Below are 25414 nucleotides of genomic sequence, written 5' to 3' on the forward strand. Positions count from 1 at the left end.
ATAGTCACAAACAGCTTTAATTAAATTGTACACTTTCATTTAAAATATATAATTGGGGACGTCCCTGGTGGCACAGTGGTTAAGAATCTGCCTGCCAATGCAGGGGACATGGGTTTGAGCCCTGGTCCAGGAAGATCCCACATGCTGCGGAGCAACTAAGCCTGTGTGCCACAACTACTGAGCCTGTGTGCCACAACTACTGAAGTCTGCGCACCTAGAGTCTGTGCTCTGCAACAAGAGAAGCCACCAGAATGAGAAGCCTGTGCACCAAAGAGTAGCCCCTGCTCGCCAGAACTAGAGAAAGCCTGCGCGCAGCAACGAAGACTCAATGCAGCCATAAATAAATAAATTTTATAAATAAATAAAATAAATTAAATATATAATCGGTCCAGTTAGGGTAAGCCTATCTTCAGTCACCTTATAATCCTTCTGCTCTGAAGAGGTAGTACTTTGAATTACTAAAAACTAGAATAGTAATGTGGACAACATAGAATAATCAAGAATCAGGTCCATCATCCTTAAGTTTATACCTCAATTTTAGGTACGGACTGTTGTATACATGTAGACTAAACAGAGAGAATTTTCCTATTTGTAAAAAGAAGAAAATGGAATAAGAAAAAGCTTTTATATAATATAATCATTAATTGTGAGACAACACAAACTTTTTGGTAAAAATCCAAATGTGAACCCAAGTTGAAACAAACCAAAAAAAGTACTTCACAGAGTGGGTGTTAATTCATTCAAAATTTTATTTGCCCTTTAACTAAAATTCCAGGTACTGTGGTAACTGCTAGGCATAAAAAAGGATGAAAAGGACAAGGTAAATAAACTTGCAAAGACATGCTCCAAGAGGTGATAAAGGCTAAAAATATAACTAGACAAAATGATAGGTAACAGAGTTATAATGGGCCATGACGAGTTAAGGAAGTGCTGTAGATTTTTCATGCTCTATATGCCCAATAAAAAGCTGCATGTGTGGAATTCCCTGGTGGTCCAGAGGCTAGGACTCTGCGCTTTCATTGTTGAGGGCCTGGGTTCGATCCCTGGTCAGGGAACTAAGATCCCACGAGCCGTGAGGCGGGACCAAAGAAAAGAAAATGAAAAATTTAAGCTAAGAGCGGAAGATATATTTTAATTAGCCTATTTTTTCCCTTTTTAAAAATTATTTTAAAATTTATGGATAACAGTTAAAATATAGTCTTGTTTAAAATTATTGTTATTAATGTATTTCAGAAATGTTCTTACATGTGCCATCCCATGAATAAAACAGTTGACATGGAGAGGGTGGCTGGGGAGGAAGAGGCTGACAGAATTAAATTATTTTTTTTTTACATAGTTATATTTGCAAAACAAATTTAGTATACCTGCAAAAAGCCCTAAGATCCATACCACCAGATACTGTCGTTTGAATAGGACACAAGTTATCTCAAAGATACTTTTAATGCAAAAATTATTTGGCATGAGTCCTGTAATACAGTTCAAAAAACAGACAGATGGTAATAAACATTTCTACAGAGTACGTGTGGTAATTGAACACACAGAATAAAAAACCAGTTTCCTAGTAGAACCCTGAGTCCTTTAGTATTCAAACTTAAGAGGTTTTCTTAACAAGGGACTTAAAATAAATATGCTTGAGTGTAATGAAGTTTTATCATCTTTATAAACAAAATTCATTATTATATATTTAGGTTTAAAGTTGGATAAAACATATTACTGTTTACAAATAACTATAAATGCAGTTATAAATTTATATATACTTTTAGATATTACAAATGAGTCACTTTGTCAAGTTACTTACATTTTCAGTTAAAGGAAGACTATCTATTCTTTTAGTGAGATTCTGAAGTTGAGCATAATACCAGTCTTTTTCCTTTTCTTCTTTGTCAAGGTCAGCAAGAAGCAATGATCTGTTTTTCAAAAAAAGTTAAGTTTACACAATGCTAATATAGCACACACAACAGCAGTTCTGATAAGCTGTAACTGTACTGTTCTCTATTTAAAGTATAATGAATAAATGAAAATTTTATTAATTTTGGATTTTTGAAGGTGGGGCTTAATACAAGAATAAAAAGTATAATAAAGGAGTAAAGAAAAGCAGTAATTATGCAAAAAACAAACCTAGAGTACAGGGAACTACTGTATTGGACATAGATGTAGCTTTCAGCTTCTCAGCAGTTAAAACAGTAAGAAATATATGTCACTGTGTAATAAGAGGAAATTATTCTGAGGGAGAGAAACGCTTTCTTAGTTTGGAATTTGAAGATGAATTTGTTATATAATTCCTCACAACCTAATCGATGATATCCTCAATAACAATCTATATCAAGATACTCCATATCTGACCATTATAAAGATAAATGTAAAATAGGAGTGTTAATGGGAAAAAATTGGTAGGTACAAGAAGTATATGATCTGTCTCCTTTCATGTGGCTCTTTCCCAAAGCGACCACTATTATCACTCTCGTGTATATTATTTCCAGAGATACTCTATAAAAATGCAAGGATATATATATATAATTACATGTACATTTTTTAAACATAAATAGTAGCATATTTTTATATGTGTTGTCCTATAACTTTTTTTTCCCACTTAAAAATCTATCTTGGAGATCACTCTGTATCAGAACATAAGAAGGTCTTATGTGTTTTTTGCTAGCTGCAAAGACAGGGATAAACTATAACTGGTTCTATGTTGGAGAGCATTTAGGATCTTTCTAATCTTTTGCTATTACAAACAATGCTGCACTGAATATCCTTATACATAAGTTCATTTCACAAATGTGCAAGCATGTACAGAAGATAAATTCCTAGGGTATGTAAATTTTAAAATTACTGCCCTTATTAGGTATTGTACCTATTTATGCTCTTGCCACCTTCACCAATGCAAACATTTTATCAAATGTTTAAAAAATTTTTACATACGTAGGATTTTAAGAAATGGTACATCACTATGGTTATAATTTGATTTCTATTAGTATGAGTAAGGTTAAGTATTTTTTCAAGTTTAAAATCCATTTGTATTTCCGTTTCTGTGACTTTTTCTTATTTATAGGACCTCTTCTATATTAAGAATGATAGCACTTTGTCAGTTATAAATATTTTTTCTCAGTTTACACTTGTTTTTTCACTATGTTTTTGCCATGTCGAAAATTTTAATTTTCCCATAGTCAGATCTGAGGATATTTTTTATTATGGCTTCTGGGGTTTGCTCCTACACAGAGTTGTTCCCCACTCTGACACTGTTACTTTAAAATTCTATTTGATTATATTTTCTTGAAGAATATGTATGAATGTGAGTATGTGGAAGGTTCTATTCTTGCTAAAATTCCCTTTCCTTTAGTGAGAAGCAATTGAAAAAATAAGAAATAAGCCTTCACTTTTGATGTGGCAACCTCAGTAGTGAGGGAATCCATGGGAAGGAAGCCAGGCCCTGGTTATGATGTAACAACCTGGGGTGGGGGAGGTGTGCTGACCAATGAGAAGCTGTCCCCTCCCTTCCATTTTTGACGAAAGAACCAGGAGAAAGCAATGTAGAAATCTTGAATCTCTTTCACAGGCTGGATACTAAAACTGACATAAAAATGAGATCTGATTCTATTTTTCAATGTTCCCTGGTGAGTACCTGTAGGACCTACCAGGACTAAGGTGGGGAAATAAGGGATAGATGGAGATGCTATTTCCTCTGATTACTCTCCAATAAATAGGCTTATTTAAATAAGATTTGGGTGCTAAAAGTGCTTAAATGGATAGGCTAATGTTAGTGATGGTCGTGGAGTGAGGAAAATGTTAAGGAGAAGAGGGACAAGTTGTTACTCTCAAGTTTAAGATTGAACTGTGGCAAAATGCTCTGGGGAAGCAAAAGTTACCAAGTCTTGAGCCAGCATGATAACAAGTGGTTAGTTGAGAGTAGCTGATCTTGTAACCTACACAACAGTGCTTAAGACTCAACACTGAAACAAGGTCCAGACCCAGAAGCTGGTGGGTCTCTGTAGTTTGTTTGGTGTACTAATGGCTTATTTAGTGACTGTCAAGAGTCTTCTTTAAAATGTAAATCTCATGTCTTCTTAGTCCTCTAGCTAATTCAAGATCATCTAGAAGAGCATGACACATGTATTATGCACTTAAATATTTGTTAAATGTATTAATGGCTAATGTGACAATAGCTGTCTATTGAGTGTATCAGACACAGTGCTAAGTACTTTTTAAAAACTCGAATTTTATCCTCACAACATCTTTTAAGGTAGTTATTCTTCTTTTTTTTTTTTTTTTTTGGCGATACGCGGGCCTCTCACTGCTGTGGCCTCTCCCGTTGCGGAGCACAGGCTCCGGACGCGCAGGCTCAGCGGCCATGGCTCACGGGTCCAGCCGCTCCGCGGCATGTGGGATCCTCCCGGACCGGGGCACGAACCCGTGTCCTCTGCATCGGCAGGTGGACTCTCAACCACTGCGCCACCAGGGAAGCCCTAGCTAGTTATTCTTATGCTAATTTTACAGACTGGAAAACTGAAGTTCAAAAAGGTTATGGACCTGGGTTTGAGTCCTGGCTTGACTACTTTCTAACACTTATCTCAATTATCTTGGGCAATACAGAAAACAAGAAAAAAAAAGAGACACAGAGATAGTTGATCTATGACTTAAGGGGTATCTAGAAAGAAAGAATAGAAAAACAGAGGGAGAAAAATCATCAAAGAAATAACAGCATTTTCAAAAGCTGAAGAAAATACATTTCCAGAGAAAAAGGGCACAGTGAGTATACAGCATGATGAATCAAGAAAACACATATACCAAGGCATTCTGAAAGCTTCAAAAGAAGAAAAATGGTTCCCTGGAAAGGAATGTGAATCAGACCGATACCAAATTTTTCATCAGTGACATTGATTATGAAGAAGGAAAATAAGTTTGAGCCTAGACCTATCCAAACTATCAGGTGTGAGAGCAAAATAAAGATTTTGTCACATAAATAAAAACTAAATTTACCTCCAAACAGTGAAAACTAAGAGGACACAAGATATATCAGAACTACACACACACATACTCTCCCCCCTCTCTCTCTGCTAATAAAATTAGACTTTTATCTACATGAAGCAAAGTAAGTTCCTAGGAAAGTCAGTATGCTCACATTCCTCTTAGCAGAGCTCAAAGGGGACAAAGAGATGGAAGATTGTAGACCCTAGTTATTAGCTTCTTATTTTTCAGGATAGTGTTTCCTAGACTCTCAGAAACAGTTGCGATTCAAGGTATGAAACAGAGACTCATGTAAACTCCGAAGAGTAAAGAAAGCTTAACACTATTTCTGGTCCAGATGATTATCCCTATTTTTAGAGATGGACAAACCTGAAACCAGAGGGAAAGTAGTAAAAGGTCTTTTGCCTCTCAGTGAGATATGCTAGGCATTTTCCATATATTAATATTCATTTTTCATAACTCCACAAGGTAGAATCATATCCCTGTTTTACAGAAGGGAATGACACAAAAATTTAGTGACTTGACCAAGGTCCCAGAGGTAATATGTAACATTTATACATTTGAATATTTCTTGAAAGTCTAATACAACTTTTAGGAATATAAATATAATATGGTATTTATCACACATAAAGAAATTTATACATTTTTAGAAGGTACAAAACACCTGACAAAGTTCCTAATAACGATATATATTCTGATACTCATAGTGGGATGATTTTAACTTCAAGAAGAAAAGAATTAATATGCTAGCTCTGAGAAACCAGAACTTATTCTATGTCAAGTAATGTTTTTTAGACTTGGAAACTGATATATTAAAAAATGTTTCATTTGTGGCCACTTGTGATAGGCCTTTAATAATGGAAACAGTCATCTTATACTGGATCTAGTAGTTATTTAATTCATTTCAAAAGATAACCAGAAATTCAATTAAAAATCAGTTACATATTTTAGCCAGATATAACTATTGTGATCATGTGTATTACTCAATGTACAGAGCATGTGAGTATCTAAGTGACAAAGTAGAAGTTCAGAATCCCAAGAAATTGCCTCCTTTACATTTTTTCGATTTAAGGTAAGTACAATTAATAACATACTGTTTTTGAGATAATAAATGCAAAATGCTCCCTGTTTGTGATCATCCACCATACACGCTTCATAATTCCTATCTTGTATCATTAAAAAATGACAAAATACTAGCAAAAATTGGAGCATACAAGTTTACTATTTAATGAAGAAAAGTTACCTCTCTTTTTCAAGTTCTTCTAAATAACCGGTATTTTCTCTGCTTCCATTTACAAACCCTCTTCTCGGAAATGAACCCATAGGAACAGGACTGCACTCTCCTGAACGACTAGATACAGATCCTTCTCGGCTTCCGTAAGAACGGAGGGACATTTTTGACCGTAGTTTCACTCCAGGAAAATTACTGCTATCTAAGTTAAGTTCTAAATAAAATACAGACAAGTTTTTATAAAACAATTGCTTTAAGTGCTCTAAAATATTGCTAATGCAATTATATTATCTTTTTATTTTTTAACATCTTTATTGGAGTATAATTGCTTTACAATGGTGTGTTAGTGTCTGCTTTATAACAAAGTGAATCAGCTATACATATACATATATCCCCATATCTCTTCCCTCTTGCGTCCCCCTCTCACCCTCGCTATGTGGTCACAAAGCACTGAGATGATCTCCCTGTGCTATGCGGCTGCTTCCCACCAGCTATCTATTTTACATTTGGTAGTGTATATGTGTCCATGCCACTCTCTCACTTTGTCCCAGATTACCCTTCCCCCTCCCCATATCTTCAAGTCCATTCTCTAGTAGGTCTGTGTCTTTATTCCCGTCTCGCCGCTAAGTTCTTGAGAACTTTTTTTTTAAATTCCATATATGTATGTTAGCATACGGTATTTTTTTTTAACATCTTTATTGGAGTATAATTGCTTTACAATGGTGTGTTAGTTTGTGCTTTATAACAAAGTGAATCAGTTATACATATATATATGTTCCCATATCTCTTCCCTCTTGTGTGTCCCTCCCTCCCACCCTCCCTATCCCACCCCTCTAGGTGGTCACAAACCACCTAGCTGATCTCCCTGTGCTCTGTGGCTGCTTCCCACGAGCTATCTATTTTACGTTTGGTAGTGTATATATGTCCATGCCACTCTCTCTGTCACAGCTTACCCTTCCCGCTCCCCATATCCTCAACTCCATTCTCTAGTAGGTTTGTGTCTTTATTTCCGACTTACCCCTAGGTTCTTCATGACCTTTTTTTTCCTTAGATTCCATATATATGTGTTAGCATAGGGTATTTGTCTTTCTCTTTCTTACTTCACTCTGTATGACAGACTCTAGGTTCATCCACCTCACTACAAATATCTCAATTTTATTTCTTTTTATGGCTGAGTAATATTCCACTGTACATATGTGCCACATCTTCTTTATCCATTCATCTGATGATGGACACTTAGGTTGCTTCCATGTCCTGGTTATTGTAAATAGAGCTGCAATGAACATTTTGGTACATGACTCTTTCTGAATTATGGTTTTCTCAGGGTATATGCCCAGTAGTGGGATTGCTGGGTCATATGGTAGTTCTATTTTTAGTTTTTTAAGGAAATTCCATACTGTTCTCCATAGTGGCTCTATCAATTTACATTCCCACCAACAGTGCAAGAGGGTTCCCTTTTCTCCACACCCTCTCCAGCATTTATTGTTTCTAGATTTTTTGATGATGGCCATTCTGACCAGTGTGAGATGATATCTCATTGTAGTTTTGATTTGCATTTCTCTAATGATAAATGATGTTGAGCATTCTTTCATATGTTAGTTGGCAATCTGTATATCTTCTTTGGAGAAATGTCTATTTAGGTCTTCTGCCCGATTTTGGATTGGGTTGTTTGTTTTTCTGTTATTGAGCTGAATGAGCTGCTTGTAAATCTTAGACATTAATCCCTTGTCAGTTGCTTCATTTGCAAATATTTTCTCCCATTCTGAGGGCTGTCCTTCGGTCTTGTTTATAGTTTCCTTTGCTGGGCAAAAGCTCTTAACTTTCATTAGGTCCTATTTGTTTATTTTTGTTTTTATTTCCATTTCTCTAGGAGGTGGGTCAAAAAGGATCTTGCTGTGATTTATGTCATAAAGTGTTCTCCTTATGTTTTCCTCTAAGAGTTTGATAGTTTCTGGCCTTACATTTAGGTCTTTAATCCATTTTGAGTTTATTTTTGTGTATGGTGTTAGGGAGTGTTTCTAATTTCATACTTTTACACGTACCTGTCCAGTTTCCCCAGCTCCACTTATTGAAGAGCTGTCTTCTCTCCACTGTATATTCTTGCCTCCTTTATCAAAGATTAGGTGACTATATGTGCGTGGGTTTAACTCTGGGCTTTCTATCCTTTTCCATTGATCTATATTTCTGTTTTTGTGCCAGTACCATACTGTTTTGATTACTGTAACTTTGTAGTATAGTCTGAAGCCCGGGAATCTGATTCCTCCAGCTCCATTTATCTTTCTCAAGCTTGCTTTGGCTATTCGGGGTCTTTTGTGTTTCCATACACTTTGTGAAATTTTTTGTTCTAGCTCTGTGTAAAATGCCAGTGGTAGTTTGATAGGGATTGCATTGAATCTGTGGATTGCTTTGGGTAGTATAGTCATTTTCACAATGTTGATTACTCCAATCCAAGAACATGGTATATCTCTCCATCTGTTTGTATCATCTTTAATTTCTTTCATCAGTGTCTTATAATTTTCTGCATACAGGCCTTTTGTCTCCTTAGGTAGGTTTATTCCTAGGTATTTTATTCTTTTTCTTGCAGTGGTAAATGGGAGTGTTTTCTTAATTTCACTGTCAGATTTTTCATCATTAGTGTATAGGAATGCAAGAGATTTCTGTGCATTAAGTATGTATCCTGCTACTTTACCAAAATTCATTGATTAGCTCTAGTAGTTTTCTGGTAGCATCTTTTGGATTCTCTATGTATAGTATCATGTCATCTGCAAACAGTGACAGCTTTACTTCTTCTTTTCTGATTTGGATTCCTTTTCTTTCTTTTTCTTCTCTGACTGCTGTGGCTACAACTTCCAAAACTATGTTGAATAATAGTGGTGAGAGTGGGCAACTTTGTCTTGTTCCTGATCTTAGTGGAAATGGTTTCAGTTTCTCACCACTGAGAACAATGTTGGCTGTGGGTTTGTCATATATGGCGTTTATCATGTTGAGGTAAGTTCCCTCTATGCCTGCTTTCTGGAGGGTTTTTATCATAAACGGGTGTTGAATTTTGTCGAAAGCTTTCTCTGCATCTATTGAGATGATATGGTTTTTCTCCTTCAATTTGTTAATATGGTGTATCACATTGCTTGATTTGCATATATTGAAGAATCCTTTCATTCCTGAGATAAACCCCAACTTGTCATGGTGTATGATCCTGTTACTGTGCTGTTGGATTCCGTTTGCTAGTATTTTGTTGAGGATTTTTGCATCTATGTTCATCAGTGATATTGGCCTGCAGTTTTGTTTCTTTGTGACATCTTTGTCTGGTTTTGGTATCAGGGTGATGGTGGCCTTGCAGAATGCGTTTGGGAGTGTTCCTCCATCTGCTATACTTTGGAAGAGTTTGAGAAGGATAGGTGTTAGCTCTTCTTTAAATGTTTGATAGAATTCGCCTGTGCATCCTGGGCTTTTGTTTGTTGGAAGATTTTTAATCACTGTTTCAATTTCAGTGCTTGTGATTGGTCTGTTCATATTTTCTATTTCTTCCTGGTTCAGTCTTGGAAGGTTGTGCATTTCTAAGAATTTGTCCATTTCTTCCAAGTTGTCCATTTTATTAGCATATAGTTGCTTGTCGTAATCTCTCATGATCCTTCGTATTTCTGCAGTGCCAGTTATTACTTCTCCTTTTTCATTTCTAATTCTATTGATTTGAGTCTTCTCCCTTTTTTTCTTGATGAGTCTGGCTAATGGTTTATCAATTTTGTTTATCTTCTCAAAGAACCAGCTTTTAGTTTTATTGATCTTTGCTACTGTTTCCTTCTTTTCCTTTTCATTTATTTCTGATCTGATCTTTATGATTTCTTTCCTTCTGCTAATTTTGGGGTTTTTTTGTTCTTCTTTCTCTAATTGCTTTAGGTGTAAGGTGAGGTTGTTTATTTGAGATGTTTCTTGTTTCTTAAGGTAGGATTGTATTGCTATAAACTTCCCTCTTATAACTTTTTGCTGCATCCCATAGCTTTGGGGTCATTGTGTTTTGTCATTTGTTTCTAGGTATTTTTTGACTTCCTCTTTGACTTCTTCAGTGGTCTCTTGGTTATTAAGTAGTGTATTGTTTAGCCTCCATGTGTTTGTATTTTTTACAGATATTTTCCTGTAATTGATATCTAGTCTCATGGCGTTGTGGTCAGAAAAGATACTTGATACAATTTCAATTTTGTTAAATTTACCAAGGCTTGATTTGTGACCCAAGATATAATCTATCCCGGAGAATGTTCCATTAGCACTTGAGAAGAAAGTGTATTCTGTTGTTTTTGGATGGAATGTCCTATAAATATCAATTAAGTCCATCTTGTTTAATGCATCATTTAAAGCTTGTGCTTCCTTATTTATTTTCGTTTTGGATGATCTGTCCATTGGTGAAAGTGGGGTGTTAAAGTCCCCTACTATGATTGTGTTACTGTCGATTTCCTCTTTTATGGCTGTCAGTACTTGCCTTATGTATTGAGGTGCTCCTATGTTGGCTGCATATATATTTACAATTGTTATATCTTCTTCTTGGATTGATCCCTTAATCATTATGTAGTGTCCTTCTTTGTCTCTTGTAATAAACAGTCTTTGCTTTAAAGTTTATTTTGTCTGATATGAGAATTGCCACTCCAGCTTTCTTTTGATTTCCATTTGCATGGAATATCTTTTTCCATCCCCTCATTTTCAGTCTGTATGTGTCTCTAGGTCTGAAGTGGGTCTCTTGTAGACAGCATATATATGGGTCTTGTTTTTGTATCCATTCAGCCAGTCTATGTCTTTTGGTTGGAGCATTTAATCCATTTACATTTAAGGTAATTATCGATATGTATGTTCCTATTACCATTTTCTTAATTGTTTTTGGTTTGTTATTGTAGGTATTTTCCTTCTCTTGTGTTTCCTGCCTAGAGAAGTTCCTTTAGCAGTTGTTGTAAAGCTGGTTTGGTGGTGCTGAATTCTCTTAGCTTTTGCTTGTCTGTAAAGGTTTTAATTTCTCTGTCCAATCTGAATGAGATCCTTGCTGGGTAGAGTAATCTTGGTTGTAGGTTTTTCCCTCTCATCACTTTAAATATGTCCTGCTACTCACTTCTGGCTTACAGAATTTCTGCTGAAAGATCAGCTGTTGACCTTATGGGGATTCCCTTGTATGGTATTTGTTTCTTTTCCCTTGCTGCTTTTAATACTTTTTCTTTATATTTAATTTTTGATAGTTTGATTAACATGTGTCTCGGCATGTTTCTCCTTGGATTTATCCTGTGTGGGACTCCCTGTGTTTCCTGGACTTGATTAACTATTTCCTTTCCCATATTAGGGAAGTTTTCAACTATAATCTCTTCAAATATTTCCTCAGTCCCTTTCTTTTTCTCTTCTTCTTTTGGGACCCCTATAATTCGAATGTTGGTGCATTTAATGTTATCCCAGAGGTCTCTGAGACTGTCCTCAATTCTTTTCATTCTTTTTTCTTTATTCTGCTCTGCAGCAGTTATTTCCACTATTTTATCTTCCAGGTCACTTATACATTCTTCTGCCCAGTTATTCTGCTATTGATCCCTTCTAGAGAATTTTTAATTTCATTTATTGTGTTGTTCATCACTGTTTGTTTGCTCTTTAGTTCTTCTAGGTCCTTGTTAAACATTTCTTGTATTTTCTCCATTTTATTTCCAAGATTTTGGATCATCTTTACTATCATTATTCTGAATTATTTTTCAGGTAGACTGCCTATTTCCTCTTCATTTGTTAGGTCTGGTGGGTTTTTGCCTTGCTCCTTCATCTGCTGTGTGTTTCTCTGTCTTCTCATTTTGCTTAACTTACTGTGTTTGGGGTCTCCTTTTCGCAGGCTGCAGGTTCGTAGTTCCCATTGTTTTTGGTGTCTGCCCCCAGTGGCTAAGGTTGGTTCAATGGGTTGTGTAGGCTTCCTGGTGGAGGGGACTAGTGCCTGTGTTCTGGTGGATGAGGCTGGATCTTGTCTTTCTGGTGGGCAGGTCCACGTCTGGTGGTGTGTTTTGGGGTGTCTGTGGCCTTATTATAATTTTAGGCAGCCTCTCTGCTAATGGGTGGGGTTGTGTTCCTGTCTTGCTAGTTGTTTGGCATAGGATGTCCAGCACTGTAGCTTGCTGGTCGTTGAGTGGAGCAGGGTCTTGGCATTGAGATGGAGATCTCTGGGAGATTTTTGCCGTTTGATATTATGTGGAGCTGGGATGTCTTTTGTGGACCAATGTCCTGAACTTAGCTCTCCCACCTCAGAGGCACAGCCCTGACACTTGGTTGGAGCACCTAGAGCCTGTAACCCACACAGCTGGTCACACAGAAATCCATGGGTCAGTGAGGACAGGTGAAACTTGAGGCTGGTTTCAACTCAAACTTGAACTCCAGAGATAACTTGTCAGGTGAACCCAGCCCCCCGCGGAGAAAACTTTACACACAGCACACTGAGCCACCCCGTGACTCCCTCCTCAGCACCTCCTGGCGGTTCTATCTTTTAAAAATGAAATCTTTGGTTCATATTTTAGCCCTCTGATTTTAAGCCATTTTATAATAATTGATAATACATTATATATATTACATAAAGCCTGTAGGAGTACTAAATTATGGTAGCTATTGAGCAGCAAATTTATATAGGAAACAGAAGAAATCCTTATCACAAATGCTGATGCTCAGAGAAATTCATTGACTCCTGGTTCTATAAGAGAAACAGTCCCACAAAAAATCAGGCCATATGTATGAAGATAAAGCACTTCTATACTGGACGGAACAAAGAAGGTCACTGACTCCTTCAAATGAAGCAGTGGGCCCAGTTTGTGGCATACAGCTTATTAAAGGCCTATTTAGTGACTAGTGGAACAGCAATGAGTTTTAGAAAGAGCTGAAAATTATCAAGGAAGGAATCTAAAATAGTTTATTCAAAGCCAAGAAAACCCAATACCAACATTCTAAACAAGAGAAGCTGTACTTGGGTATATACACCTAAAGCTGACAACTAGAGCTTAAAAAAATTACTTTAAAACACTTGTTAAAAATCTACCTTTGATATATGTATATGTATAGCTGATTCACTTTGTTATAAAGCAGAAACTAACACACCACTGTAAAGCAATTATACTCCCAATAAAGATGTTAAATAAATAAATAAATAAATAAATCTACCTTTGAGACGCTCTAATAAATCAATCTGTCCGGACGAAGCCATAGCTTCATCTTCAATACTTCCTTGTAGTTGTTTAAGTACTTCCTGTAAAAAAGAACACAATATATTAACATGACAAAATTCTAAGTAATTTTTAAAAATAATATCAACTTAATTTTTAAAAAATTTTTTGGCTGCATTGGGTGTTCATTGCTGCGTGTGGGTTCTCATTGCGGTGGCTTCTCTTGTTGCAGAGATGGGCTCTAGGCACGCAGGCTCAGTAGTTGTGACGTGCAGGCTCAGTAGTTGTGGCTCATGGGCTCCAGAGCACAGGCTCAGTAGTTGTGGCTCATGGGCTTAGTTGCTCCATGGCATGTGGGATCTTCCTGGACCAGAGATCAAACCCGTGTCCCCTGCATTGGCAGGCAGATTCTTAACTACTGTGCCACCAGGGAAGTCCCCTAAATAACTTTTTGAAGACATGCTTCTACATTTCTTGGCATTTAGGTCTGCTTGGGGAACAAAGTGATTTCAGGTCTGTCTGAAAACGTATCATAAATTGTAAAGTACTCTACATATATTACCTATTGCTAGTTATGAATAATAAATTATAGCCCAACAACAGTGGTATTTTGTGATAATGGTGATTATGGGTGGTCTCCATGCAATATACTATATATATGGAATAGTTAAGATATATTATCTGCAACTTCTGAAATAATATAGCAAAGTGGATCATTCTCATCTTTCAGAGAGATCAACTGAGACTCAAAGACTTGCCCGAGGCACAAAAGCTAGTAATGTGTTTAAAATCCATGTCTCTTAAGCTTATACCAACATGGCCATGAAAAACACCAGATTAACACAGTATGCTGTTTTATTTAACACCCCAATAAACAGCAAGCTTTTATATACTACATTTATGTACATTCTACTAGTACACTGATTTATAATCAGCAGAGAGTTAAGTGATTGTATGCTCACTGTCTCCTGACTTTTGATCCATTATTTCCTTTCCCATCTAAATCCTTCTGTTGATAAATTTTTGTCAAAGAAGGTTGGGAACTTTCATCTTCTATTAGTTTTTCTGTAATTTATATACATTTACATTTTATATATTCTGAGGCATCCCATTCTAGTTCACAGCAAAATCTTTTGTTGGCCAACTAGGTTTCCAAATGCAAAACAGTGTATTTGAACATTTACAATCTTATAGCTATGGGCAGTGTTCTTCTATATGAAAAATGATCCATAAATAGATTGAAAAGGAAATCTGTCAAAAAGTGAGTAAATGTAGCAAAGACAACTTCACTGGTTTACCTTGACAGTGACATTATAAGCATTAAGAAAAGAATCCCTATGTTAACAACAAGAAATAGCCTGTGACCTTAAGATCTGACCTTCAAATAATACACCATGTTGGAGGTTAAAAGGCTTAGATAAGTAGACGTGGGAACGTGGAGGTGACAGATATCCACATTCAGAAATTATGTCAGAGTGTATCACAACTGTGGGATAGGAAATAAATTTGCACAGGGATGCCTTTCTCGAATGAATGTAGATTACTCTAAAACATTTAGTATAAACATCAGGACACCATCTCTTCCATAAAGTTTGAGATTACCACTGTAGGCTACCTGCAGTGTTTAGGATCCCAATTCTCCTTCCATCCACTGCTGCTTGTAGTCTTTCAATGATCCTTTAATCTTATCCCTATTTCTTATAATCCCCAGTCTCACAATTCAACAACTGCCTTTCTCAAATAACTTCCAATTATATGTCTAATCCTAACCTCACTTGCAAATTTCAGACTCACTTTCCCAGTATAACTGATAGATGCTTTACATCCAGTGCATCTGGATGATATGCACTGCACATGTAAATGTCCGAACTATCATTTTGTGCCCCTAAAACCTGTTCTTCGCCTTGTATTCCTTCAGTTAAATGGCAATAGCCTTCTTTTGTACTGCCAGGCTCAAATCCTCAGCATCCCCTCCTTCATCTTCCCAATCAGTTATCAAATTCTGTATTCTAGCTCTATTATCTCTCTTATAGCCATCTCTTTTCTATTCTTACTGTCACTATCCTGGTTATTAACCTCAAAACTACTAAAATAAACTCCTAAATGGTCCTACCTTGCACAGAACTATCAGAGTAAGCCTTTTAAAACACAGCTCTGATCAGGTCTCTCTTTATACAAGATTATTCTTCAAAGCCTATCATCAAGAGTTTGCAGTGGTATTCTATGGAAGTTAGAATTGCAAGCAAATTTTTTGCTTGTTTTTGGTTTCCTAATTTTAAAACAACAGGTATTACAAAAAAATATTGTTTTTAGAAAAGGTACAAGTACTTAAGAGTTCAAAAACAACAAGAAAAAGAAATCCTTGGCATCTCATAGGACATATATCTGATTTTTCAAAACTAATGGCACATTAACAGTTTTTAAAAAACATGTTAAAAAATAATAAAGAAAAATTAAAATAACACCAACAATAGAAATTAAAAGGCTATGTAAACCTGCATGTCCAACAATAAAGGATTAAATAAATTTATGGCATTAGCCATACAATGGAATATTACAGAACTATGAAAATATTATAAAATATTTAGTGACATAAAAAGATAACTATATTAAAAAGCATGCTTCAAAATATGATCCCATTAAATGCATGCCTGTATAAAATGCAGAGAGAAAAATATACACATTATCAAAGGTTACTGCTGGTATTAAAAACATTTTTTAAATGGGTGATTTTGATATCTCTTTTTGTTTGCCCGTATTTCCTAATTTTTATAAACAGTAAATATGCACAGCTTGTAATATGTTTTTTTTTAAGTTTCTGTGCATGTGGTTAGAAGTCTGTTGATAAAAGTTCTAACCACAAAAATAAATAAAACTATTGAAATTTAAGGTTTAAAAAAATTTTTTTTAAGACTTTCAAAGCAGCCACCTTGGAAGCTACTCATTCCAATATGTTCCATTAAACTTTTTTTGTACATTCTGAGTTATGAACCTCACCAAAAAAAGAAAAAAAATGCACACGTTATTAATTCATAGTTAGATCCAGTTACCTTCCCTCAAGATGACATCATCCAGCATGACTACATTACTCACTACTTTGTTGTGAATAGTTTATGGCTATTCCATGATAAAAATTAGCCCTAATTTTTTTTCTGCTTTACTGAGATACAACATACATATGAAAAGTACACCAATATTAAGTGTCTGATGTAATCTAAGTATCCATGTAATCACTACCCAGGGAAGACACAGAACATTTCCAGCATCTCAGAAGGTTCCCTTTTGCCCCTTACCAATCAATATTCACTCCCCAGAGGTAACCAGTATTCTGAATTCTGTATCTATTAGTTGGCATGCTTGTGAACTGCATATAAATGAAATCATACAGTATACAGTCTTTTGGGTCTCACGTTTTTTGCTCACCAAAATTTCTATGAGATTTATTCATGCTGTTGCATGTATCAGCTATTTTTTTTTTTTAATGTTATGTAGTTATCCACTGTATGAATGCACCTCAACTGATTTATCCTTTATTCTCCCTCTTGATGGACATTTGGGTTGTTGCCAGTTTGGAGGCTATTATGAAGAATGCTACTATAAACATTTTTGCACATATCTTCAGGTGGACACATGCACTCACTTCTCTTGAGTATATATCTGGAAGTTTAAACGCTGAGTCATAGGGTTTAACTTTAAAAGAAACTGCTGAACGGTTTTCCAAAGATGATGTGCCATTTTATACTCCTACCAGCAATGTATAAGCATCTTGATGTTCCACATTTGGCATGATCAGTCTTTTAAATTTTAGTGATTTGAGTAGGAATGAAATGATATTTGCACTTCCCTGAGGATAAAGGATGTTGAATCCCTTTACATGTGCTTACTGACCATTTACCTTCCTTTCTGAATTGTCTTTTCAAGTTTTGGGCCAGATTTTAAAAACTGGACTTTTAAAATTCTTGGTTTGTAAAAATTCTTTGTATATTCTGAACCAAGTCCTTTATCAGATATACGTACTGCAAATATTTTCTTCCAGTCTATGCCTTGTCTTTTCATTTTCTTAATGAAGTCTTTTGAAAAGATTTTAAGTTTTAAATTTGATGACATTCATTTTATACCTTTTTTTCTTTTACGTTTAGAGCTTTATGTGTACTAAGAAATTTTGCCTTCATGAAGGTCAAAGCGATATTACCCTATATTTTCTTCCAGAAACATAATGGAGTCTTTTGATGAACAAAAGCTGTCGGTTTTAATGATGTCCCACTGATAAATTTTTAGTACTTCGGCATTCTATTTAAGAAATCTTTGCCTACTCTAAGGAGATGAAGCTATTCCCTAAGTTTTCTTCCAGAAGGAAACTGTTCTGTTTTCACATTTACATTTTTTGCATATGATTTACCTGAATTACTTTTTTGCATATGATTTGAGGTAGAGCTCTTGGTTTTTTTTTGTTTTTTTTTTCCTTCATACAGATATTTAATTGCCTCTGCACCATTTATTGAAAAGACCAGCCTTTCCCCACTGATCTGCAGGGATGCCTGGATCATAAATCAGGTGACCATATATATGTAGGTATTTTTCTCAACTCTATTATTCTTAGTCTACTAATCTACTCTAATTACCACATTGTCTTAATAACTTTACAACAGCTTTACATTAATTCTCAGCTACTACGTCTTTAAATATTACTTTTGCTCCATTCTCTTCCCCTGCCCCTTCTAAGACTTCAATTATATTTGCTTTTACCTATTTGCCTGTGTCCCTCATAACTCTTATATACTTTTTGTTTTCCATTTTTCTTCCTCTTCTGTGCTTCAGTTTGGATATTTTTCTATTGACCTTTCTACATGTTCACTAATTCTATCTTCTCACTAGTTCATTAATCCTGTGTTTAACCTGTGACCAAGCCCATCCAATAAGTTAATGTCAAAAATATTTCAGTTATAGAATATCTATATGACTCTTCTTAATTACAGGTTCCAATTCTCTGTCGAGATTTTCTGATTTTTCATCCATTTAATCCAACCTTTTCTTTTTTTTTTTGCGGTACATGGGCCTCTCACTGTTGTGGCCTCTCCCGTTGCGGAGCACAAGCTCCGGACACGCAGGCTCAGCGGCCTTGGCTCATGGGCCCAGCCGCTCTGCAGAATGTGGGATCTTCCCGGACCGGGGCACGAACCTGTGTCCCCTGCATCGGCAGGCGGACTCTCAACCACTGCGCCACCAGGGAAGCCCCAATCTTTTCTTTTTTCTCAAAACATTTAAATTATGTTAAAATCTTTGACTACTAATGACAACACATGGATCATCTTGGGATTTGCTTCTATTTTCTATTTGTTCTTTTGATTATCAGTCATTTTCCTATTTCTTTGTATTTCTTGTAACTTTTAACTGCATGCTAGTCATTACGTATACAAGAACAATACAGACTTCAGATCAGATTTTGCCTCAAAGAGTTTGCCCTTTCCACCACTGGGGTCTGATTTCCTTCATCCAATAACTGAAAATAGGTTGCAGGTGCAGTTTAAGTGAACTTCATGTCTGATTTGGTTTGCCAAGTTCCTTGAATGTCTCTCTCCTCTACACTTAAACTGAGGAGACCTGTTGTATGAGTATTCCTCTAGCAGGACATGGCCTCCTAACATCCTGCCTCCACAGTCCATCCCCAGCATCCTTCCCCACAGCAAGACTCAGCCAATGCCCCATGCATTTGGAGAAAATTTGGGAAAACTAGCCATGCATTTGGAGCTCCTCTAAATGTCAATACTTCACATCTGCCCACGTGTTTGTCAAGACCTCCAACAGTTTCTTTCCTCCAGTAGAGTCCTGTGCCAGTGATGAATTATCAGTCTGTCCCTAGAAATAGCGAATACCCCTGGGGAAGAAAATTACCAGTGATCTCAGCTCATCTAGAAAGGGCTCTTTCCTCTTAGGAATTTTAGTTAATACAGTCCTTGATGATTTCACAGTTCTCCAATGTCTTTAAAAGTACGATTTTAATTTTTTTGTCCAGTGTTTTCTAGTTGCTGCAGTAGTACTGAATGATCGCCTGGGGCTGCATGCTGCATACAACCTTAAAGAAGTCCTCAATTTCAGAGAGTGTTTAAGAGAAAATGCAACACAACTGCAAAGCAATTCCAAATAAAATACTTCAAAAAAATGTTTTGAGAAACGACAGCTTTTTAAATTAATATGTAAATTTTAAAGGAGAGAATATTCATTTGTCTTTATAAATTCTGGAAGTTTGGGTTTTTTTTTTGTTGCGGTACGTGGGCTTCTCACTGTTGTGGCGTCTCCTGTTGCGGAGTACAGGCTCCGGATGCGCAGGCTCAGCGGCCATGGCTCTGGAAGTTTGGTTTTAAAAAATTACTTAGTTACATTACATAATCACATTATTTTAAAAAACATTTTAAGATTTTAAAAACATCAGGGACTTAATTATTAGAGACAAAATATGCTGTGGTCATATCAGTAAATAGGAAATATTTATCAATGATCAACTGTGTCATTTCAAGGGGGTTTCTGCTTGACTCACTTCTGTTTTTCTCAATATATCAGTTATTTATTCTTTTCATTACCAGATAAAAGTATACTTGGTAATTAAATCTTCAAAATAAATTATGAAATGTGCCAATTTGAATTTCTACTTCTCATTTTTTCTTATACTCTGAAAATAAAAGATGCTTTCCGTGTATGGTTTTATAGTTTACAGAGCAAGTTATAAATATTTCATTTTGCTAAAATACAAAAAAGATAAAAATAGTTGATTAATATTTTACCTAAAGATAATTTTTTCTGTACCATGCCATATCTCAGTTTAAATGCTTCACAACACACCATATTTACCTTGTTGCTATGCTCACCATTTTAAAGTAAATCACGTTCATTTCTAGCCCTGAAGTAAAAAATATAGTACATAATTTCTCTTAAGTTTAGCTGTAATTGCTGCATTTATCTGATCTAAATCCCACAAAATCTGTATTTTAATTACAGATATGTCAAGTATATACATAAATGTAGAGAACAATATAACAAACTCCTATGTATCCTCACATCTTACTTCAGTAACTATCAACTCATGGGCTTCTTTCATCTATACCCATAACCATTTTCTCCTTTCCCCTACAACCCAAATTTATCTGAAAAACAAATCTCAGACACACTGTTTCTTCTGTAAAAAAATTCGATATACGGGCTTCCCTGGTGGCGCAGTGGAAGAGAGTCCGCCTGCCGATGCAGGGGACACGAGTTCGTGCCCCGGTCCGGGAAGATCCCACATGCTGCGGAGCGGCTGGGCCCGTAAGCCATGGCCACTGAGCCTGTGCGTCCAGAGCCTGTGCTCCACAACAGGAGAGGCCACAATAGTGAGAGGCCCGCGTACCGCAAAAAAAAAAAAAAAAAAAAAAAAAAATTCGATATGTATATTTACACAGGGATTCTTTCTAAACACAATGCCATCATTATACCTAAAAAATAAGCATTTCCTTAATATTCTCAAATATACAGTGTTCACATTTCCCTAACTGTTGTACACATACTTTCCTGACACACACACACAAAATATTTTTATAGTATCAATGACATGTAATCAATAGCAAAGCAGTATTCTCTTTTGCCACTAGATGGTACTACTGCATAAACTTCAGAAATCCTGAGATACCTAGTTGGAGGAGACACACCTTGCCTTCCATAGAGTAAATATGTTAATGATCAGTAAACATAATTCAAGATCATATGATGTATTCCAAAGTCTAATAAGTGATTTTTTGAGAAATAACCATTGTTTTGGATTAACTTTAATCCAGTGTAAGAAGTGCCAATGTTTCCAAGTGTCTTTTCACAACTCAATATTCTAAGACAAAATAAACAGGTCATGGTTCCTATTCTTTAACACCATACATAAAGCCTCTTAAAAGGAGAGATACATAAATAATTTCAGTACAAGGTCGTAACTGCTATGATAACATACACCCAATCCTGAAGAAATACGTGGATGGTTTAGCAAGGATGTCTGTAAAAGCACTTGCTGAGTAATAATTCACAGTTGAATTCAGACAATATTAGTATTTAATTAGTATTTAATATTAAATAGTAATATTCATGATGTATATTATACCACATGGCTAAGAGGTCACCCTGATATTCTAGTGTAGAAATATAAGGGTCTGACTTGTATTGTTACTCTGAGAGACATTCCATTTCAACATGGAGATGGATCTAAAGATAGGTTAAAATGTTTCCCAAAAATGAATTTTGAATTTGCTCAAGTAGTTTAAAAAAAAAACCCAACAACTTTTAAAAGGACCTCAGAATTCTGCACTACAAAAGAGACATTGAGATAGGCATGCCAGGAAGAATTCCCTACTAAGTATACTTCTGAAGTAGATGAAAGAGTAGTCCTGCTGGGAATTTTAAGTTTTTTATCTTTAAACTTTTAAAACCACATGCCATGTACAATAATTTTAGATATATTATGTTGATCTGTCTTAAAATACCAGACTATACTTTTTTAACCTAGTAGGTAATTGAGTCAGCTGTTTTTAAGGTCACCCAAAGTCTGTGGTGAGAAAAAATGTTTCTTTATAGTCTACTTAATCTCCAAAAGGACTTGAGGTAGGTATCTTGGAGATCTGTCAATTGCTACTGCCATAGAAATAGGCAATTAGAGTGGAAAAGATTTATAGATACATAGGGAGGGAGGGAGGGAGGGAGAGAAAGAAAAAGAGGAAGAGAGAGAGAAAGAAACAGAGAGAGAAAAAGAAAGAAAGAAAGAAAAAAAGAAAGAAAGAAAGAAAGAAAAGAAAGAAGAGAAAGAAAGAAAAAGAAAGAAAAGCTCATATGAGTAAAAGGCTGAACTGTTATGATAATGAATACAAAACTAAAAGAGGAGCAAAAATGGTTCAGTGATATACAGAAGCTTGAAGAATAAGGGAGACCTCAAAATGCATGGAAAAAGAACTAGAAGAGACTAGGAAATGAATACGGAATAAGAGTAGTGAGCAGACAGGAAGAAAGGGTCGGAAACCCAGATGGTTAAAATAGCCAAGGCACAGAAACAACACGTAGCAGGAAGAATTTTTTAAAAGAGAAGGAGGTAACAGTTTTGTTGAATCTCCAATTCTATAAAGTTATTAAATTCAGGGAGAGGAGAATCTGCCTAAGTAGCTGGAAATTAAAACAGTTAAAGCTTTAACCTTAATTATTTTGAAATTAGAACATATTTTCCCCAGTGCAGACATGATATTTTATAACTTGTCGTGGAAGTTATCACAGCTTTTCAATGTTATTTGCGAAACCAATTTCAGGGCGTGAAGGTGTCATGGAAATCATCTATGCTAGTGCAATGACTGTATTTTCCAAATAAGGCAACTTCTAGAAGGGTACCCTAGAGTATGTAGTTTAGCTTATGACAAAACCAGGAACAGGACCAGGTACTGATTTTCAGTTCAGGACTCTTCCCACTAGGGCACCCTGATTTTCTTGATCACCTATCATTGCAGCACTTAAGTGAAGACAAGATCTGAGAGAGTTGGGGATGATGGCAATATTTAATACTTGAGATATATTCTAAGGTTGTGAGGCTAGTTTCTATGAATTACACAGAATACCCACCCTCACTATAGTGACGGTTAAGTTGGCCTTTTATTTTTAAGCTTAAAAATAACTAAGAACTAACTAATGAGTCACTGGGGTTTTACAATCATTTTCTTTATATGATTTGCTGGATGAATTCAAAACATTTTGTTTAAAAATATAAATGTTAACTTTTGCAAGAAAGAGTTTACATATTACTGCTTAACTTACAACACACTTTTAAGTAAGTGAAGTGTCTAATCCCAAGTTTACAGAAAGGAGTACTGAATAAAAATGGATAAACTACAATTAAAAGTCACAGTCTTGATACCTTCATATTAGATGCCTCAGTTTCCAGTTTTGTAAGATGATTGGAATTATCTTCTAGCTCTTGTCGAAGATTTGAGTTCTCCATCTTCAGTGCCTCAACTTGCTTTAACAACTGATCATATGAAGCTGCAGCCATCCTTGGCTACCCTTGGACCTATAAGGTTAAAAAGGATTTTGAAATTCACTACTAAAAATATAGTGGCTGCTTGTTTACAAAGAAAGGGATAAACAAAACCCTGGAGACACTTAATAAGAAGAATTGTGTTTATGTAGTAGTTTCCATCTCAAAACAATATTGTGCAAGTAGCAGCATCTTTCTAAGAGGATGAAATACTGGGGTCTTAATTAAAGACAGATAGGACTAAAATAGAAGAGAACTTCAGTAGTGTTTGAAAACATTTGTCTTTTCACAGGTGGATGAGATTTCTCTCAGGTTAGAATTTTTTAGAAGGTTTTAAAGATATTTTAAATGGCAAGACTTAGGAAATATAATCATTGATAAGAAATTTATTTATATTGGTAATATTAATTTATTTCTGGATTTTTTCCAATAGTCACATAATTTTAAAGCCACAATGGATTAATGAGATTAGGTATTGCATTCTACCACTTTTCATTTGATAAAAGGCTAGTCTCAAACATTATCCATAGGGAAGTATGAAGTTCCAAGAAGGCGTCATTAAAAAGGCAGTCATTAACAAAATGGACACAAGGGAGAAGTTTAGATTGAGACTTCAAATCTTTTGGATAGAAAGATGATAATAATTACTAGTATAAATTCTAATACATTCATCCAAAAGGATGAATATAACAGGCCATGCTATGGCATATGCATCTTGGGACCCACTGTGTTCAGACTGAGGCTGAAAGACACTTAAAGAAAACTGATGCCTTCAGGAGTAGAGACTGTCAAAGAGAAGTGAAGAAGAGCCTGGCTGTTAATTACAAGACTATGAAAGAAGAGGGGAGAAAAGAAAGATATAGAAGATAGCCAGGTAATAAGAGGCTCTTGGCCTGAAGAATTAGAGAATGCTAGGAGTTACGTTCAGACTAACCAAGTTTCAAAGACCCAGATTCTCTTTTTAGTTTAATCCCAAACTCACTTAGGAATAAATAAAATTCTACCTATATTTAAAAGCTAAAAAGTATAACAAAGTTTGTACTCAAGCAATACTTAAAGATCTGGACATTAAAAAAAATGTTTCTGTAATAAAAATCCACTACACAAAATAAGGCAGACAAATTATAACACTGGCTAGTCATGACAGTATTGGGGGTTCAGGAACTGGAAGGTCCCTAACAAGGGAAATCAAGGGACTCAAGCCTCGTCTGTTCACGAATGGCTAGAGTCAATGATAAAACTGGTGCAACCCACCGATTCCTGAGGAGGAAACGGAATCCTGGGAGGTGGGGATCACTCACAAAAGTCTTTACTGCTGAAAAGAATGACTTGTATTTGGAGATCTGGGTCTTAATTTCAGTCTTGGTCCTGTTTTTACCTTTGCCCCTTCATTGAAATTCATTTCACCATTTGTACAGTGGACATTTACTACCTGTTCTAATATAATTTACAGGGATATTGTTGGAATTAAGAAACAAAAGGAGGGTCTAAAAATAAAAGTGCTGTGTAAGTTATATTACGAAAATACACTTGAAACATAACTTCCTTAGTAAGACCTACTGTTGATCTATTGTTGTAAGCCCCAGTCCCCCAACCAATGGACAAGAGGTGAAGAATAATTCACCCCCTTGAAAAAGACAGAGATGTCTCAAAAACAAGGGAGAAATTCATAGGTGGGGTCACTTATCTGTTTTACACCATACCACTAATAAGCAGGTCTGAAAAGAGGTAGCACATTAAAAACCATGTGACAGAAGTGGGGATCTTCATTTCAAATTAAATCCTAACAGGTAATCTTCCACTAAAACAATAAAATAAGAGAAAAGGTAATAACACAGAGAAAGAGCAAAGTACACAGAAGTATGCTAAGACACAGAGGTTATAACCTCACACAATCACAAAAAGAACCAGATGGGCAAAATGAACACGAGACTACTAAAAGTGCTCTTCACTGGAGGGAAAGGAATTCAGCCCTTCAGATGGACAATTAAAACATTTGATCATGGGACTTCCCTGGTGGTCCAGTGGTTAAGACTCCACACTCCC

At 35.8% G+C, this 25414-nt stretch overlaps 1 protein-coding gene across 5 annotated transcripts in view; it reads right to left on the reverse strand.

Moving 5' to 3' along the window:
* APC (APC regulator of WNT signaling pathway) overlaps nucleotides 1-25414 on the reverse strand; it is a 140254-nt gene that overhangs the window by 64651 nt on the left and 50189 nt on the right. For 4 of the 5 annotated variants that reach the window (XM_029216000.1, XM_029215997.1, XM_029215999.1 and 1 more), the window contains exons 2-5: nucleotides 23249-23401; nucleotides 13343-13427; nucleotides 6209-6410; nucleotides 1799-1907 (exon numbers count right to left, since the gene is read on the reverse strand). In XM_029216000.1, the coding sequence (XP_029071833.1) occupies nucleotides 1799-1907; nucleotides 6209-6410; nucleotides 13343-13427; nucleotides 23249-23383 (531 nt within the window). In that variant the 5' untranslated portion in view covers nucleotides 23384-23401. Of the gene's footprint in view, nucleotides 1-1798; nucleotides 1908-6208; nucleotides 6411-13342; nucleotides 13428-23248; nucleotides 23402-25414 lie in introns of those variants that run through there. The other variant, XM_029216001.1, reaches the window with a different exon arrangement.

The sequence above is a fragment of the Monodon monoceros genome, unplaced genomic scaffold, assembly GCF_005190385.1.
Source record: "Monodon monoceros isolate NGI ecotype Baffin Bay Population unplaced genomic scaffold, NGI_Narwhal_1 Super_Scaffold_12, whole genome shotgun sequence".
NCBI lineage: Eukaryota > Metazoa > Chordata > Mammalia > Artiodactyla > Monodontidae > Monodon > Monodon monoceros.